Consider the following 18849-nt stretch of genomic DNA (forward strand, 5'->3'; position numbering starts at 1 on the left):
TCCAGGGCATGAAGCTCCTGCTCCACCACATCCCAAAGATGCTCTATTGGGTTGAGATCTGGTGACTGTGGGGGCCATTTTAGTACAGTGAACTCATTGTCATGTTCAAGAAACCAATTTGAAATGATTCGAGCTTTGTGACATGGTGCATTATCCTGCTGGAAGTAGCCATCAGAGGATGGGTACATGGTGCCCATAAAGGGATGGACATGGTCAGAAACAATGCTCAGGTAGGCCGTGGCATTTAAACGATGCCCAACTGGCACTAAGGGGCCTAAAGTGTGCCAAGAAAACATCCCCCACACCATTACACCACCACCACCAGCCTGCACAGTGGTAACAAGGCATGATGGATCCATATTCTCATTCTGTTTACACCAAATTCTGACTCTACCATCTGAATGTCTCAACAGAAATCCAGACTCATCAGACCAGGCAACATTTTTCCAGTCTTCAACTGTCCAATTTTGGTGAGCTCTTGCAAATTGTAGCCTCTTTTTCCTATTTGTAGTGGAGATGAGTGGTACCCGGTGGGGTCTTCTGCTGTTGTAGCCCATCCGCCTCAAGGTTGTGCGTGTTGTGGCTTCACAAATGCTTTGCTGCATACCTCGGTTATAACGAGTGGTTATTTCAGGCAAAGTTGCTCTTCTATCAGCTTGAATCAGTCGGCCCATTCTCCTCTGACCTCTAGCATCAACAAGGCATTTTCGCCCACAGGACTGCTGCATACTGGATGTTTTTCCCTTTTCACACCATTCTTTGTAAACCCTAGAAATGGTTGTGCGTGAAAATCCCAGTAACTGAGCAGATTGTGAAATACTCAGACCGGCCCATCTGGCACCAACAACCATGCCACGCTCAAAATTGCTTAAATCACCTTTCTTTCCCATTCTGACATTCAGTTTGGAGTTCAGGAGATTGTCTTGACCAGGACCACACCCCCAAATGCATTGAAGCAACTGCCATGTGATTGGTTGATTAGATAATTGCATTAATGAGAAATTGAACAGGTGTTCCTAATAATCCTTTAGGTGAGTGTATATGTTGCTGTAATAATAATATTGGCCATCTGAAATGAAAATAATTTTACAATGTAAAAAAATGGGCTTTATATCCTAAACGCAATATCATTTTGTGTTTGTTTCTTTTTATTTTGGAGTAAAATAGGACAAGAATGTTTTCTTGAATCATTGAGAATCACCCAAAAGTCACAATGCAAAATAAATCAATTAAAAATCGTAATGATCTTAAAGGCGCACTCAGTAATCTTTTCCTCATTAAAACATTTTACTCTATTGTAATTTTGCAGAATATGTAGGAAATCATTGCCACTCACATTAAAATGAGGACTCCAGTCATATCAGTAACCTTATAAAAGCGGTTTTATTCGACATGGAGAGGGTCTGCACAAGGGGTCTGCCATGAATCACATGACCAGCTGAATACCACTCGCTTAATCTTATCTTGTTATTCGACACTTTCACTCTTGAATGAACCATGGGTGACCGTGAAGAGTAAATTTCTACAATGGCATCTGTAACTGAAAACTATTGATTTTAAATGATGCTGCCTCCACACCACTAGGTGTCACTCTAAGTCCAAGATGACACAATGACAAAAGTTTTTTTATTGCTAAATATAACTTTAGATTATTAATATATTGTTTTGTGTGATTCGCCCTGCTAGCTGCCCTGTTTGTGTATTGTCAGCCAGTTAAGATTAAAATTGTGGTTGTTTTAAGTGCATTCAAACACAATCAAGTAACTTGAAATAACCCAATTAAAAAGTTAAACAGAAAACACTGCATAAATACATAGATACATAGAAAGTTTTATTCATTAACTATATTATTAGGTTGTTTTGATCTCAGCAACAGCAAGGTGTCACTTGTCTCCCCACACACATGAATCCCAGTGGATAAAAGGAGTCACATGACAGAGCCAGTGATGAAGAGCTCAAACAAGAACAGCCCATACAGAAATCATAAACTTAAAGTGACAGTTCACCCCAAAATGGGAACTGTCTTCATTTACTCACCCTCATGTTGTTTGTCTGTACAATACAAAAGGATTAGGCAGGATGTTAGCCTCAGTCACCATTCACCCTCATTGCATCTTTTTCGTAAATGGTACTGAACGTAAATGGTGGCTAAGGCCTGACACCTCCTTTTATGTTCCACAGATGAAAGTCATATGAGAGTCATATGTTGAGTAAATGAAGACAGAATTTTCTCTTTAATGTTCCCATTTCAAAACCGTAATTTTTGTAATTAAGCTCAGAGAAACGATGATGAGGAACTGAATGCAGCTTGAATGACCAACATGAAAAAATAGGCACTTTTTTTTAAAAAACATCTTCCTTCTTGGTGTTTTAGACTAGCCAGCACACACACACACACAAACACACACACAGTCACATTTCAACAGCACTTTTCACAAAGAACCCCCCCAAACAAACAATTTTGCTCATTATTCATTACCCTCACAATACACAGCACATATAACAGTTGGTTATTGTAGCCCTGAAACATATTTAGATCATGACAGATTACCATATTTAGAGCTTTTTGTCAAAAACAAACAAAATGTTAAGACTTCCGAGGAAAAAATAACTATTTGCAGATTTTCATTAATCAACCATGATTGCAATGTATCTCTAGTGTATTCCAAATAAGCATTACTGCCCCCTAGTGTTTAACTTGCATGGGGCGGTCACCAACAGAAGCGCACAATGGCGCTTTACAAGCATTTATTTAGTCATTTGAAACGTATGTGCCAATTTAAACACCGAATTCACTGCCAATGGTCTTTGTGGAGTGTTCGAGTCCACAGGTCTGAAAAGACGATCCATCAACACCTTTCTTGTTAGTCGAAATCAAAAAAGTGTTGCGACTGAACGTTCATAACAGTTTCAACTTTAAACAAAAGATGTGTCAGCTTTCGGCTGAACTACAATGTTATTCAGGTAAAGTTAGTCTTTTAGACTGATGTGAAGTGCCAACTATTTGTGACAACTATTTAACAATTTTGAAGTAATGGTTCAAACAAAAGTGAAAATTCTGTCATGTTGGAAGTTTTAAAGAACATCCTGGCAGCTCTTTTCCATAAATAAATGGGGATTGGGGCCATCAAGCTTCAAATTGGCACCATAAAAAGGGAAGGGGTCTGTATGATTTGTATGCTATTTTCCTAATCTTACAGAGCCAAAAAAAAAAAACAGAAGTTGCATGGACTACTTGCCATTTGACGAGACGTGTCTTGCGAATAAACATCGTTGATGTCAAAATATGGCACACATGAGAAGACCAATTATCGCAAGGCTTTGAAAGACTTGAACTGCCGTGGTCAAAGTCTTTCGGGCCAATTCTAAAGTACTTTAATGCTGCTTTTTTAATCATTTTGACACTTGACCATCCCAGTTCCCATTTACTTCTATTATATCCAAGAGTGGCCAGGATTTTCTCAAACTTCACTTTTTGTGTTCCATTAACGACCATTATACAGGTCTGAAACAACATGACAGTGAGTAAATAAAGACTACAAAAAAGTATCTATTTAAAGTTATATTCCAGGTTCAAGTTAAGCTCAATCGACAGCATTTGAGGCATAATGTTGATGGCCACCAAAAAATACTTTGTCTTGTCCATTGTTTAATAAATAATAAATACAAATCTCAGTTCCAGTGAGGCTCTTGTAATGGAAGTGAACAGGGGCCAAACTGTAAACATTAAAATACTCACCCTTTCAAAAGTATCGCCACAAGATATAAACAATATGCATATAAACATGATTTTAGTGTGATTAAACCAATTACTAACCTTTTCTGTTTTAAGTTATAGCCAATTTTACAAATTTGTTGTCATGATGACATAACATTGATAAACAGTATAAAACCGGAAAACTAATTTAATCTAAAATCATGTTTACCAACATATTGTTTATGCATTGTGTCTATATTTTTTAAACGGTGAGTATTTCAACGTTCCCCCATTCACTTCAATTGTAAGTACCTCACAGCCATTTTTAATAAACAAGGGACGAGTCAAAATGTATTTTTATAGTAATAATTTCATGCCACAAATACTGTCTATTGAGCTTAGCTTGTATTGAACATGGGATATTCATATAAGCACTATGGGCTGGTTTCCTATAGCCAGATATATGACATGACAACATCTTTTAAAGGGACCGTTCACCCAAAAATGAAAATTCTCTCATCATTTACTCACCCGCACTTCATCCCACATGTGTATGACCTTCTTTCTTCTGCAGAACACAACTGAAGATTTTTAGAAGAATATTTCAGCTCTGGTCCATATAATACAAGTAAATGGTGAACAGAACTTTGAAGCTCAAGAAAGCACATAAAGGCAGCATAAAAGTAACCTATTTGACTTCAGTGACTAAATTAATGTCTTCAGAAGTGATATGATAGGTGTGGACGAGAAGTAAATCAATTTACGTCCATTTTCCTTCACTTTTTCCTTCTGATTTTGGTAATTCACGTTATTCATGCATATCACCCCCTACTGGGCAGTGATTACTTTTATGCTGCCTTTGTGCTTTTTGGAGCATCAACATTTTGGCACACATCCACTTGCTGAAATATTCTTATAAATAGAAAATTCTCTAAAAATCTTAATTTGTGTTCTTCAGAAGAAAAAATTCATACACATCTGGGTTGCCTGGAAGGTGAGTAAATAATGAGAGGATTTTCAAGAATGGTGTAGAATCAATAATAAAGGCATCATTACACATCAAGCCAAATCGAAAATAACCTCACACAGGTCGAGATACATCTCAAGAATGGTAGCATACCCCTGGAAAAACAAAGAATGACATGCATTCAGATTCAAACACAGATTGATGATGTTGGCACTAGAATAGGAGGGGGAGTTAAGCTTTCTGTCCGGAGTCTGACTTCAGCAAAGGCAACAGGAGAAGGGTTTTCTGCATTTTCCCACACAGCTGTTCGCTTATCCATGCGAAAACTCCTCCAACAAGCACATATTTGGATATTTTGTTCATGTTTATCTCTAGAAGCGCACTAGGGCAGATAAATTCGGGGCTGAGTATGTTATCGAATGCCCTTCAGCGACAACCTCTTATCTATTGGACAGGAGTCTCCTGAGGCCGACAGACAGAGCGAGCGCGATGTTTCTCGGTCTAAGAGACGATTAAGACTGCAGCCCCTCTACTGTTGTGAACATCACCGGGATGAACTGCGCTCTTTGCTCACGCAGTCATCCTGGCTTGTGATGTCCCCGTTTTCCATCATGCTGCAGGTTCTCCTCTTCTTTCTGCGGTGTGTCATGGCGTCACCCTCAGACTCAGCCTTCAGGAAAATAAGAGACAAATACAATCACAGTGGTCATTGATAGGGGTGCACAGCACTGATCTGGTAATTTGAAGCAAATACCGATCTGGTTACCCGTTTTTCTTTTTAAAGTGCCCATTGCTGCACTTTTTCCAAGTTATATGCTGCAGTTATATATTTATGCCCCACATTGTACAATTACATCCAATTTACATTAATTGTGAAATGCTAACATTTATTTGGAAAGAAAACAGTTCTGAATAATTCTGTTGTCACTATCAAATATCACTGTGACATACTAGCAACCAGTAAACACTATGAGAGCATCACAAACTTGATGTTCAAGTTTGAGAACATCAAGATGTTATATTAGTCTGAAAGAGGCATTTAACACCTCAGTATGAACTCTAGCATGTGTGTGTGTGTGTGTTTGGTTCAAGAGGAGCGGAATGTACCTCTGAATCGGAGTCGGAGGAGCTGGAGGAGGAGGAGGAGGAGGAAGAGTCACTGGAGCTGTCTGAGGCAATGCCCGTGGACTCCTGCAGATCGACTTTATCAGCCAGAGCAGCAATATCAGGCCTCTCTTGCTTCAGAATCCTGAGACACATACAATTACTACTAAAAAACCAAACATAAACGTATGCTACCATCCGAGAACAGGTGCACACTTGCAGTTCACACACTTGTACTGTGCTGGTTCGCACTGGGTGGAATGACTATGAAAAAAATGTATGAGTAGAAATATGACGGTGAACCAGAAGAGATTTTGGATACCGTTTATACTCTGGTATATATATCTAGCAGTGGGCAGGACTGCTTTACATTATTTACACACAGACGCGATGAACATGTAAAAGGACATGTGCCACACAAATGTGTCATTTGTTATTAATTAGGGATGTGCAGAATGATTAATTTCACTGAGGTTTAAATACAAATTATGGGGTCGACTAGTCTAAAAAGAAACCAACCTTCTGAAAACAGTAAAAAAAAAACAATGTGTTTATGCGACCCATTTTAAATACTTAATCTATTCCAGATCTGACGCTAAATTCCACTAAAAAGGGGCATTTCTCTGCAACGTGCTCGCCTTGAATTATGATCATTGTACATTAAATAAAGAACATGACACACATTCACCGGATGAACGTTAGCGATTATTTAACAGACTTTGCAGGACCAATGGAGTAAACCTAATAGCCTGTTCTAAACTGAATTCACTTCAAAAAAAGCTATAGGATAGAAAAAAAAATTGGCCTGTGATGTAGCCTACAACAAACCTAATGTACTCTAAACATGACGTGCACACAGAATAAAAGCCGGCACCTTGTTGAAAACAGCCTTCATCTTTTTTTTCATTTGTAGTATTTAATTCACTGGATTCTCCAAAAATAGACAGTCCCTTATGGGTTTTTAATACAGAAATGACTTTTCACAGAATTTCCAGCTAAAATGACTCTATTGTGATTTATATGGTAATCATAATACCATGATCCCGTGATATACTGTATATGTATATTACACCCAGCTGTCCATGCATATAAGTAATCAGTGCAGTTATTTCAGACCAGGGCCTTACCTATACCACTTCCTAGAGAGTTTAGGGCGGCCTCGCACAGTCTTGTGCCATACGATGGGAAAGTTGGTGGTGCTTGAGAAATTCTGGGTCACAGCAATGGTGGTGTCCAGGTTGAGCACAACATGCCACCATCCACCTATAAAAGACACAAAATATGTTTTCCTGACTGTAATGTAATTCACCCAGCCCTAGTTCTGTTGTTGTGTGTTATTTTTCAATAATTACAAACTCGACCTGAACCCAAAAGTCATTCCTGAAGAAATGACCAGAACCCAGCGGTTTCTCAGTCCCTTGTAGTGTTACAGGCCTCTAATTAAATCTAAATGACTGGAGAGCTTTATTGTTTTGCCCTTTGTTTGCATAGACCTTTAGTTAATGATTTGTATAGCTTTTTTAGAATGAACAAGCCTTATATGTAAAACTTGTCCTCTCTAAACATCTACCAGCATTCATACTATTCCACTAGTAGTTCACGCTCTCCTTTCCACCAATAGCTGGTGTGTGGTGAGTGTACTGGCACACTATGGCTGTCGACTCATCGTCCACATGGATGCTGCACAATGGTGGTGGTTGAGGAGAGTCCCCTGTTCACCATGTAAAACGCTTTGAGTTTAGTGTCAGAAAAGTGTAACGTTCATTCATTCATTCATACTAACACTTTCTATTTGAGACAATCTGAGCAGCTTAAAGGAATATTCCAGGTCCAATACAAGTTAAGCTCAACTCACTCATATATACAAAATGAAGTTGCATAATTGGATGTAGCCTTCCACAGAAAAGGTTAGTAATTGATTTTATCACACTAAAATCATGTTAACACTAATTTGCTAACTTGTTGCTTTTGAAATGGTGAGTATTTTAACGTTTACGGATTGGCCCCGTTCACTGCCATTGTAAGTGCCTCACTGGAACCCAGATTTTTCAGCTTTTTTTTTTTAAAGGAGGTGATTTTAAAGAGAAAAAAATATATATTTTGATGTTAAAGCAAATGGATCCGCAAAAATCTGCCGTGGTCTCCCATTCACCGCTATCAAGGTTTACCCAGCAATCCTTTAAAATGCAGAAATGTGAAAAGGGTCCATTCCTTTAATTGTACTCAGATGATGTCTGTGTAATGCCAACTTCTATTTAAAGTGAATACACAAGACTAACAAAGCCTGAACAGCAGACATGGCTTTCTTTGCAGTCTCATAAATACCATGTGGCTTAAAGTTTGGCAAGTTATTTAGAGGCACTGTGCAGGGAATGTGTTTTTCTACTCCAACACTCTTCTAGTTTGGCTTCATTAATATATTGGCTGCATCTGAAAGCTAAGGAAGACATGATTTTAAAAATATGTTTTGCACATCCCTATAGTGCAAACATACATACAGCATTTCTAGTAGAAGTTGCAAACTAGTTTGTCTTTCTGAATATGCCCCAAGTACAATCCATTTCCGAACTTCTGTACAGTAACAGACCTGGCACAAACACAGTCTCTCCAGGGTGCTGCAGAATCTCTAGCGGTCTGAACTCGGCTGGCCAGGTGGACTGCTGCGTGCGTGGGTAGATCACATTAAACCAGGTGATGGCCTCATCCTGCTGGTTACCCCCGTCCTCTCGAGTCACCTTGATGAGCTCGCGGGGCGTGTGCGTGGGGAACAGGCACCAGCGTTTGTGGCCCTGGATCAGGGCGTTCCAGGCACTTGTGCCGAGTGGGTCGATATGGATGCCTGTTCCAGAGCGGGCAGGACCCATCACAAACCACCTGAAAAACAGCATGTAGAAAAGACATACAGTGACATAAATTGCATTTGGCACTTTCAACAAATACGGTACCAAATAGGGTCCGAGGCTCTTATAGGAATGTTCCGGGTTCAAAGCAAGTTAAGCTAAATTGGCAGCGTTTTTAGCATGATGTTGACAGCCACAGAGACTAACACATACAAATGGAAGTGAATGGGGCCAATCCGTAAACATTAAAATGTCGATGTTTCACAGGTGTAGCAATAATATGTAAACAATATAAATGCTAAGATTATTTTTGTGTTTAAAAATCTCTGTTCTACATGACTTCAGTTTGATAAAATTGCTTAAAGGGTTTAACAGCATTGCGTCTTGGCAACAAAGTTGTAATATACAATGGCTTTAACTTCACACATAAGGTTAGTAAGCAATTTTATCACACTACAATCATGTTAACATGCATATTGTGTACATTTTGTGGCTATACTTTTGAAACAGTGAGTATTTGAATGTTTATGGACTGGCACCCATTCACTTCCATTGCAAGTATAGGTCGACCGATATATTGGTGCTAATAGTTTTCTTTTTTTATTATTATTCCTCCGTTTCTAGCACTGCAGGATTCTCCAGTTAGAACTCTCTGGTTCTACAGTATAACAGTGGCATCTATAGGTGAAATAATAACAATCAAGGGTACCCCGTTGCATCGCAGGCTTGTTCATTGCTAAAGGTCCCAAGTACGCTGGCTACCACTCGCTCGTTCGAATCCAGGGCATGCCGTGTGACTCCAGCCAGGTCTCCTAAGCAACCAAATTGGCCCGGTTGCTAGGGAGGGTAGAGTCACACAGTAACCTCCTCGTGGTCGCTATAATGTGGTTCATCTCAGTGGGGCACGTGGTGAGTTGAGCGTGGATGCCTCGGTGGATGGTGTGAAGCCTCCACACGTGCCATGTCTCCGTGGTAACGCACTCAACAAGCCATGTGATAAGATGCGTGGGTTGCCAGTCTCAGACGTGGAGGCAGATGGGATTTGTCCTCGGCCACCCGTATTGAGGCGAGTCACTAAGCGACCAAGAGGACTTAAAAACGCATTGGAATTGGGCATTCCAAATTGGGTGAAAAGGGGGACATTTTGCCTAAATTAAGCCATCACAAGTTGTTCCAAAAATGTTGGTTTGTTTATTGATAAACATATTAAATTAACTTATTAATTTATTTAATATTTATTTTAACCCCATGTTAATATTCTGTAAGATGTTAGATTCTCACAACAAATACACTAACGTGAACTCTAATGCTTTAAAAAAAAATAAAAGGAGAAACCAAATTTGACCAGATTTGTTTGGAAAATGCCATTCAGATTTGGAAGGGTGGAGAACGTGTTACCTGTAGGGAGGGCGGCGTTTCTCTCCCGCAAACTGAAAGAGGTCGTCCCTAAAGAAAACCGGCACCTGGTAGTCTTCCAGAAGCTTGCGCCGTTTGGCGTGCTCGCCGAAACTGCTATCGAATATATAGAGAGGGCTGTCGTCCCGCGTGGACTCCAAATACTCCATGTAATACTTCATCTTCATTTTAACAGAGTAGCCATCGTTATCCTCGCCACATTTGAACTTCTGGTTGCGGTATTTGCGTTTGAGTCGCTCCAGGGTCCATTTTTCCCGTGCAGGCCAAGACTCCTGACAGTTGAGTAGAACCACGGGCTTGTACGGCTTCTCAAAGCGCTGAATGAACTCTTCTGGACTGAGACGCTGGGTGTCCACTCGCTCGACATTGTCCTGGACAAACACAGAATTCAAAGCATATGTTTAAGGCTGTGTGGACTGTGACGGTGTGCTGTTTTAAGAACCGCTAGGATCCTGAATATGTTCAAACATAAAAGCTGATGTAAAAGGTCACATTTATCGATCACAAATAAATGTTTTCTATTATTTTCCTGGAGACCAAGCCAAAGCTTCTGAGAAGTACAACCCATAAAAACAACATATCAAGTTCAAGTGTGCAACAGAGGCTGAGTTTATTTCTATTAGGATGAAAATAAGGTGCATTTCGAACTGTTCTGAGACCAGTGCAGACAGACAGCACACTGGAGGTTAAGTATTCACTAAATATGCAGCCAAGAGCATTCACTCCTAGCATTTTACCAAAAGTTTAGTTTCAGGCAGCAGATGATGTTTGGATCACTCAACATGTTGGCAGACATGTGACATTGATAATCAGTACATAGATTCAGAATGTATAATTTTATTTTAACATGGTTGGCAGTGATTGGATGATGCTGGCCATTACTTTGAATCAGAATTAATTATGCTAATTTATAATTGGTAAAATGCTTCAGCACTGGCTATCACTTGTGTGTTTAACAGTGCAGAGAGAAAACATTGAAAAACATCACTTCTGAAGACATGGATTAAACCACTGGAAATTTATGGATTACTATTATGCTGCCTTTATGTGCTTTTTGTAGCTTAAAAATTCTGGTCAGCATTCACTTGCATTGTATGGATCTACAGAACTAAGATATTCTTCTAAAAAAGTCATACACATCTTGGATGGAATGTTCATTTTCATTTCCAGAATCAGTACGCGCTTTAATGCAAAGTTTTATTGTGTTAGGAGAAACACGCAAGTGAACACAGAACATTACACTGGGACACAGAATATAAAACAGGAGTATAAAATAGACATACAAAAAATAGGACATATAACAGAATGGCATATGTACATGTGCAAGTGGTAATATATGCGCAAGGTTGGGGCATGAGATATGTATTTACGTTATTGCACTATGGGGAATTCCTGAGGCAGTTTAATTGTTCATGTGGAAAATGGCATGTGGGAAAAACTCTTCTTGTGCCTGGTTGTCCTGGTGCTGATTGCTCTGTAGCGCCAGCCAGAGGGCAACAGTTCAAAAAGGGAGTGGGCAGGGTGTGTGGGGTCCAGATTGATTCTACCCGCACGAATCCTCACTCTGGAGATGTACAGGTCTTGGAGGGTGGGCAGGGGGGCACAAATAATCCTCTCAGCAGTCCTGACTGTCCGTTGTAGTTTCCTTCTGTCTGATTTGGTGGCTGAACCAAACCAGACAGTTATAGATGTACACAGGACAGAGTCAATGATGGCCCCAATTGAAGGAGGGCCCCAAGCAAAATCTACAGAGTATGGGGCCAATTACAGAAACAAAATTTTTTTTCTTGAGCCAAAACGCATACTCAACCCCCCAGCAACCATTTAACAGTACAAGTTTTTTACTACAGGTTACTTTTAGCCTGCTCACTAAAAGTTCTAAAATCCAAGAGATATTATTTTTTATTAAATCATTAAAATTTGTGAACTTCTCTTACGCTGATCAAGTCATAAACTCAGAGTTACAGAAGGGCTGAACTAATGAGATTGCGTACGTGCAGTGACCAGCGTAGACACTGGCTGCTCCTACACCACATGCGCCTGTAAATTCAACTACATACGTATTATCATTGGAAGGTGCCAACGCGTAGTGAGCAGCCCTACTGGTGCCAGTAACGAGTAACGCGTGATGAAGCTAACGTTACCTTCACTGTCCGGTGTGACAGATCGAAGCTCTCGCAGTAATCGTGTTTGATCCAATCGCTCGAGTCCTTCAGCTCGGGTCTGGCGCTCCGTTTCGCTTCTTTGATCCGCTTCTTACTTTTATGGCTCATTTCTTCAGCGTTTCAACGCGTAGCCTCGCGGCCAAGAGCGTTTAGCGCGTGCTAACACTAATCAAATGAAAGTCTGTGGAAACTGAAAAGGCTAGTCGGCTCACTGGAGGCGTTATAGTTGTGTTTACGGCTGTTTTGTTGCAGACAGCACCTTAGGAAAGTTCGAAATTAAAATCTATTTATTTCAGAGAGGCGGTGGACAAGGTGAACGGTTTGGTAATAAACTAAAGTTAGATAACCTGGCAGCAGCAAGCTTCTTTCACGCCTTATGGCGCAATCTAACGTGTATTGTAATGTCCCGCCCCTCATGGAATACTAATACTCTGATTGGCTGTCCTTTCGATATGTACCGTCAACGTAAAAGCTGATTGGCTGTTGAGTGTACTTGAGCCCTTGTCAAAACAGAACCAACAGAACGTCACCAGAGAAAGAGACCGCCTAAACGCCCCGTGATGATTGGATGAATGGATTTAACACACGGAAGTGTTTTGGAAACGTGAAAAATATCGTAGCTTGCGTGATAAAATCCATCACTTCAGTTCTGGAAAATAATGCATTATTTAGCAAGACCATGAATGAACCTGCTCCTCAAACCCAAATAGAGAAAACTTTTACATTTGAGGGCTGTGGAGATACTCAGTCATTAACTGTGTCTATTCCTGAGGTACAACAGTTTTATATCCCTACAGATAATCTGATGCATTTATGTGTTATATAAACACTGTGATTCATTTCAGGTTCTTGATCCACAATATGGCATGTATGTTTGGCCCTGTGCAGTGGTGCTGTCACAATATCTGTGGATGGCAAGAGAGGAACTGCAACACAAGACTGTTCTTGAGGTGACCACATCAATCCTACTTATTACTAGTAATTGATCTGAAGCTTTGACTTACAGTGAACTTGTTACTGGTTCAGCAATCCTGGAGTAACCTGAGGCTAAAGGAATAGTTCACTCAAAAATGAAAAATCTCTGTCATCATCAGGATTTTGACAACCTGTATGTTGTATTTTCAGTGGAGCACAAATAGGGAGATTTTAACACAGCTATTTTCTATGGAAGAATGATACCTCTTCAGAATAAAAACATTCTGACTTTATTTCTTGCAATCTTGATAATATATTTTACGGAATATAAAAGTGAATTCTGACTTTATGCCGTTCAGTTGCAAGATATTAAATTGAAATGGCAAGAAATAAAGTTGGAATTGCAAGTTTTTATCTCGCAATTTCGACTTTATAACTTGTAGTCGACCGATTTGGGTTTTTTAATGGCCAATGCCGATATCCAGAGAGCAGGGTGGCCAATTAATAAGTCAATGACAGACATAATATTGCTAAAAAAAACAACTCTTATTTAGCACTATATTTACTCAATTTCACACAAAACTTTAACTTTGTAAAAAATAATATTGTATTTTAAATGGTAGATCGCAGTTTCTTCAGATTTCTGTTGAGTTATCAAATGTTAGTAATTTATTTGCACATGGAGAAATTGTTAATATATTAGAAAGAAGGAAATAACAGTACACACAGTAGTCCAGCAATCATAGATGGCATGTTCACGTTCAATCGCATTTTCTCAAAAAATACAGAATCAAACCAACTGTGCATACAGTGCATAGTGAATAAGACATTTAATGATAGCACACGTGAAGCACTTTTACATTTAAGTTGCGCTCACGATTGTGCGGATCCAACGTGAGAGGCAATCTACGGACAGTTTAAAGGCCTGATCACCTGCTTGGATTGTCATCATGATTTGTGAATCAGAGGAACTTTAGATCCTGAAGTTTTTGATTCTGGCGAACAGAATACACGCTTCAGGGGAAGATATTAGATGAGCACCAGATGGGGGTTTCACACTTGAGCCCTCTTAAAAAGAACCAAACTGAGACCTTTTTTTCAGTTCACCCACAAACAAATAAATATATAAACAGTGAAACAAAGTCTTCTTCATATTCAAATGTTACCGTCCACCATGTACCTGTTTTTGTCCATTTTGTGACAGGATCTCAGCCCACTAATCATCAACATTAGTTTTTGAAACAGTCAACTTGAATATTTGGGATGCTCCAATCACGATTTTAACATCCGATACGATCTCCAATTTTCATCTCATCAATCGATACTGATCATTTAACCTTTTTATCAGCAGCTCTGTCAAAACTGGTTATGTGTAAGCTTTCTGCTCAATGTCACTGTTAGCTGTATTTCCCTGTTGGTAAAACCATAGTTGTTGCCTAGTTTTTGAATAATGCAATAACACAAAATATAATTTTTAAATATAAATGTTACTCTTTATTCTAGGCCTTAAAAACTAGTTGGCTCATACAAATTATTCTTTGCTAGTAATAAGATAGTCCTAAAGAATGAGGCTTAATGTCAAACTGAAATTGAACTGATAACCCATTGGTGTAATTAAATTTAAAGTGAAATTTTTGGTTAGTTTGTCACCATTTAAATTAATTATTTTTATTCATTATTTTATTATATTTAATTTAGTAATGCATTATAGTATAGTAACTAAATATTTGATATAGATTTATTATATGTATGTTCCTTTTCATTTTGTTGGATGTTGGTTATATTAGTTCCGCTTTCACTTGTTTCCGCAGGGAGTGTAGTAAGGGCGACGCGCTCTCTCGTGAGGTAAACAAATGGCAGGAGAATGAAGAGATGTTTCTGGACTCTACATGTTTTTAATGTTAATGCTGTTTGCTCAGCAATCATTTAATAAAGATGTTTGAATTATTTCCCATCTTGTATTCCGCGTTATTATTATGATACCTGTGCCTTGCGGAGACTGAGATGCTGCTATCGCAGATAATAATAAAAAACGCTTCACGCAGGATGCGCCAGTTTAGTGTAAATAAAGCGTTTCGCGCATTTTGCAAACAGAACCGAACTCAGAGCACTTCTGTTACTCTAAGCAAGAGATGGAGTTGTGAAGTGCAGCTCTGAAAACACCAATGCTCTAGCTTAATGTAGACTGCAGCGCAAATAAACTTTGAAGAGAGCAGAATATTTATTTAATTAATAATCGCACAAGGTCATATCGCGGTTTCGATTTTAGTTCGATGAATTGTGCAGCCCTAGTTAAAAGTTACAGGGAACTGTTGAGGAGAGCACATTAACATTGTGCTCAAACACGTCTGTCGCGGCTCTGATATGCGGACCATTTGAATTACACTGTGTTGCATGCCGGTCTGTTATTGTAGTAACACGACACATTACAACAAAACGAACCGCTACTTCTTACAACTCACAATTTATATCCACAGAATATAAGAGGCAATTCCTAATTTATTTATTGTGGTTGCCAGATATTAAGTTGTAATTGTGAGAAATAAAGTCGCAATTTTGACTTCATAAGCACAAAATATAAAAACGATAATTGTGACTTTAATTCTTGCAATTGCAACTTAACTCCCACTCCTGAGATATAAAGTTGCAATTATGAAAACAAAAATCTAAATTGCGAGATAAAGTCGCAACTGCGAGATTTAAATTGGAATTGCGTGATAATTTGCATTTCACATTTATTTATCGCAATGCAAGTTTATATCATGCAATTAAAGGTTATAAAGTAAAAATCGCAAGTATTAAAATCAGAATTGTCTTTTTTGTTTTTTAATCCATGGTGGGATCAAGGCAACATACATTTCCATAAAACTACAATTCATAGTGACCATCAAGCTCCTAAACCAAAAGAAATTTAAGTAGTCCATAGGACTCATGTGCTATATTCCAAGTCCTCTGAAGCCATACCATAGTTTTGTGTCCAGAAGACAATAATGCAAGTAATTCACTGCAAAAATAACAGCATATGGGTTTGGAATGATATGAGGGTGAGTCAATCATAACAGAATTTTCACTTTAGGGTGAACTATTTCAATAAGTAACCATGGGCCCAATGGTGATGTTTCTTGAGTCAACTCTTGCAAGGTTTGAACTCAAAACCTTGAGGTTAACATCCAGTTCTTCAACAACTGTACTATATAACCCTAACATTAGTCATGCAAAACAACTCGAGTCACTAATAGTTAATTCATTTAACCATGTCGGTTTGTGTTGCAGCTTGGTGCTGGGGTGAGTTTGCCTGGTGTAGTGGCTGCTAAGTGTGGCGCTCACGTTATTCTGTCGGACAGTGTAGATTTCCCTCTCTGCCTGGAGAACTGCAGGCGCTCCTGTAATGTCAATAACCTCCCCAGTGTACCTGTGATCGGACTCACCTGGGGACAGATATCCCCAGAACTCCTCTCTCTGCCACCTGTGGATGTTATCCTGGGATCAGATGTATTCTATGAACCTGAAGGTGTGCCCGTTTTCCATGTTTTATTTGCTGCCTAAATATCGTACACATTTCTGACAAAACAATATCTCTCCTCTGCTTTCAACAGATTTTGAAGATGTACTTGTGACCATCTCCTTTCTAGTTAGGAGAAACCCTCATGCTCAATTCTGGACATCTTACCAGGAGAGAAGGTGATCAACAAACATGCATCACTTCTTTATCTAGCATATTAGCAAGTAACAATCATTTGCATTACAGGGTTCTCCGTAACCGTTCACACACTATTTGACTAATGAATTTCTATGACCTTTCCATTTGTTTGCGTTTCCTGGATAAGGATATTACAAAGTGCAGTTTCTAGCCAATTAAACATTTAAGAGCAGAGCATAACCAGAAAAACATGTATTCATTATAGAAATGTCACAGTTTCCATGACCGTGGATGTCCTAGACAAATAACTCTAAAATGTGCTATATAGAATATATAATAAAATTTATTTTATGTATAGATTATGCTGTCCCGGACTTTCAGTATTAAACTATGACAATCCACTATCAAAATATGTTTAAAACCATGATAATCTAAAACTGTGAATAAGTGTAAACGATTTCAATCAACGTTTCAAACATTACGAATGTCCAACAGATTTGTGGCCTCATTTCCACCACACAATAAGGTTTCTGAACGTTAGTGTACTTGTTTACAAAAGTCAACACGTGTCATCGAAGAGCCTGCTTGAAATTAAAGAGAAAAATCAAGGTTCAGTCAATAACTTGATCAGAATATCTTTACTGTACCCGAAGTTGAAGAAACACCCATGTATACAGTATACTGCTAAAGTCTATTGTAGGTATTCTTCATCGAGGAATGAATCATCCATCACTCAAGACTAATGAGATTTTTGTTTCTGTTGTTTCAGTGCTGACTGGTCCATAGAAGCCTTGTTACACAAATGGGATCTGAAGTGCATTAATGTTCCATTAGAAACATTTGATGCGAACAAAAACCACCTAGCTGGATCAACTCTTCCTGGGAATCACACCATACAAATGCTGATTATAACAGCAAAAGATAACCATCAATAAATGAGTGTACAAGTTCTATGAATTCTTGGTGTTTGAGTACTTGTATATAAAACGTTAAATTATTCAATCGTTTATAATACATAAAACTTGAAAAAAAAAAGACTGAAACCGAGGAATACTACATCCTAACAGTAACACTAACATTTCTAACGTTACTGTTAGTCTTTTAACGGGTTAAGTCAATACAACATTAAAATGCTCTTACTTGCTTTCATTTCATTTGTGACTATTATTCCAATATTAATAATATAAACCTGTTCTGTAGTTTCTTTAAAATGTAAAAACTTTCCTTGTTGCCTCACATCATGAATCATGAATTCAGGGTTTCCACTCTTTCCAAGGCACTAATTTCCATTACATTTTATGCACCCAACAAGTGTAATATTTCAGCAAAAACACATAAATCCATTTAAATCGAGCTTTTATTTTGCCGTTTCGGTTTGTTTTTGACGGTAGTTTCTCACCTCCAGATAAGCCGTTTCCTCCATGGACCAGTGTGATTATTAATCCCAGTTAAGATGCAATTCAACTAAAATACATAAGTCTGTATGTGCTGCACACTTCAGAGTGCTCATACACACACAAGAGTGGGCATGACGATCACGATGAGGTGTTTTCAGAGTATGAGCAGCCATCTCTACACATTTCATTTTGAAGCACACATCACCTACAGATTATTTATTAATTTGTATCAGACCTTTTTTCTGTTTTTCACTCTAGGACATATCACTATTTAAATTTTACATTCCACGGTTTTAAAATAATTCTTGTAGCTTTGTACTCTCAAAGACATAATTTGTGAGGCCAAAACGTGTGTGACAAACACCTAGGTGTGAAGTTGGAGCAGAGGTTGCGCTGACGTGTCATTTCATAGAGATTAGGCTCCTTTGAGATGCCAAACGCCTCTCCTTGAAAGTAGATAAGAGTAGATAAGTTCAGTCAGAGGAGGAGTGAAATAAGTATACTTCTCATAGTGGATAAGACGACTTCGAGATCAAAAGGCAGATATTGTGGGATTCGCGTTCATGCGGCGTTGCTGATAAAGTGGATGTAATTTAAATTCTGTCGCTTTAAAAAAAATATGATGAAAAAGACACTTAACGTACCTGTTATTTAATTTCCCCCTTAAGACGTATCTTTCCATCCATTTTTAGTTTATCTATCCATCCA

At 38.7% G+C, this 18849-nt stretch overlaps 2 protein-coding genes across 2 annotated transcripts; one reads left to right on the forward strand and one right to left on the reverse strand.

Moving 5' to 3' along the window:
• Positions 1 to 1342: 1342 nt before the first annotated feature.
• LOC127647768 (bifunctional arginine demethylase and lysyl-hydroxylase JMJD6) lies at positions 1343 to 12301 on the reverse strand. The gene is made up of 6 exons (XM_052132222.1): positions 12169 to 12301; positions 10007 to 10395; positions 8356 to 8642; positions 6896 to 7031; positions 5772 to 5913; positions 1343 to 5334 (listed from the first exon to the last, which is right to left on the reverse strand). The coding sequence occupies exons 1-6, from the start codon at positions 12295 to 12297 to the stop codon at positions 5209 to 5211; spliced, it is 1209 nt and encodes a 402-aa protein (XP_051988182.1). The 5' UTR covers positions 12298 to 12301; the 3' UTR covers positions 1343 to 5208.
• A 456-nt stretch (positions 12302 to 12757) lies between these two features.
• Positions 12758 to 17959, forward strand: LOC127647769 (histone-arginine methyltransferase METTL23-like). The gene is made up of 5 exons (XM_052132224.1): positions 12758 to 12961; positions 13035 to 13139; positions 16378 to 16615; positions 16701 to 16785; positions 17514 to 17959. Exons 1-5 carry the CDS (start codon positions 12758 to 12760, stop codon positions 17677 to 17679), a joined length of 798 nt encoding a protein of 265 aa, XP_051988184.1. The 3' UTR covers positions 17680 to 17959.
• Positions 17960 to 18849: the final 890 nt, after the last annotated feature.

Source organism: Xyrauchen texanus, chromosome 8 (assembly GCF_025860055.1).
Source record: "Xyrauchen texanus isolate HMW12.3.18 chromosome 8, RBS_HiC_50CHRs, whole genome shotgun sequence".
NCBI classification, from domain to species: Eukaryota; Metazoa; Chordata; class Actinopteri; order Cypriniformes; family Catostomidae; genus Xyrauchen; species Xyrauchen texanus.

Coding starts and splice junctions, on each gene's coding strand:
- LOC127647768 (XM_052132222.1), bottom strand. CDS start 12,297: ATGAGCCATAAAAGTAAGAAGCGGATCAAAGAAGCGAAACGGAGCGCC. Junction 8,643..10,006: donor AAACGCCGCCCTCCCTACAG/GTAACACGTTCT, acceptor GCTGTTTTTCAG/GTGGTTTGTGATGGGTCCTG. Junction 7,032..8,355: donor AGAGACTGTGTTTGTGCCAG/GTCTGTTACTGT, acceptor TGTCTTTTATAG/GTGGATGGTGGCATGTTGTG.
- LOC127647769 (XM_052132224.1), top strand. CDS start 12,758: ATGAATGGATTTAACACACGGAAGTGTTTTGGAAACGTGAAAAATATC. Junction 16,616..16,700: donor TGTATTCTATGAACCTGAAG/GTGTGCCCGTTT, acceptor TGCTTTCAACAG/ATTTTGAAGATGTACTTGTG. Junction 16,786..17,513: donor ACATCTTACCAGGAGAGAAG/GTGATCAACAAA, acceptor CTGTTGTTTCAG/TGCTGACTGGTCCATAGAAG.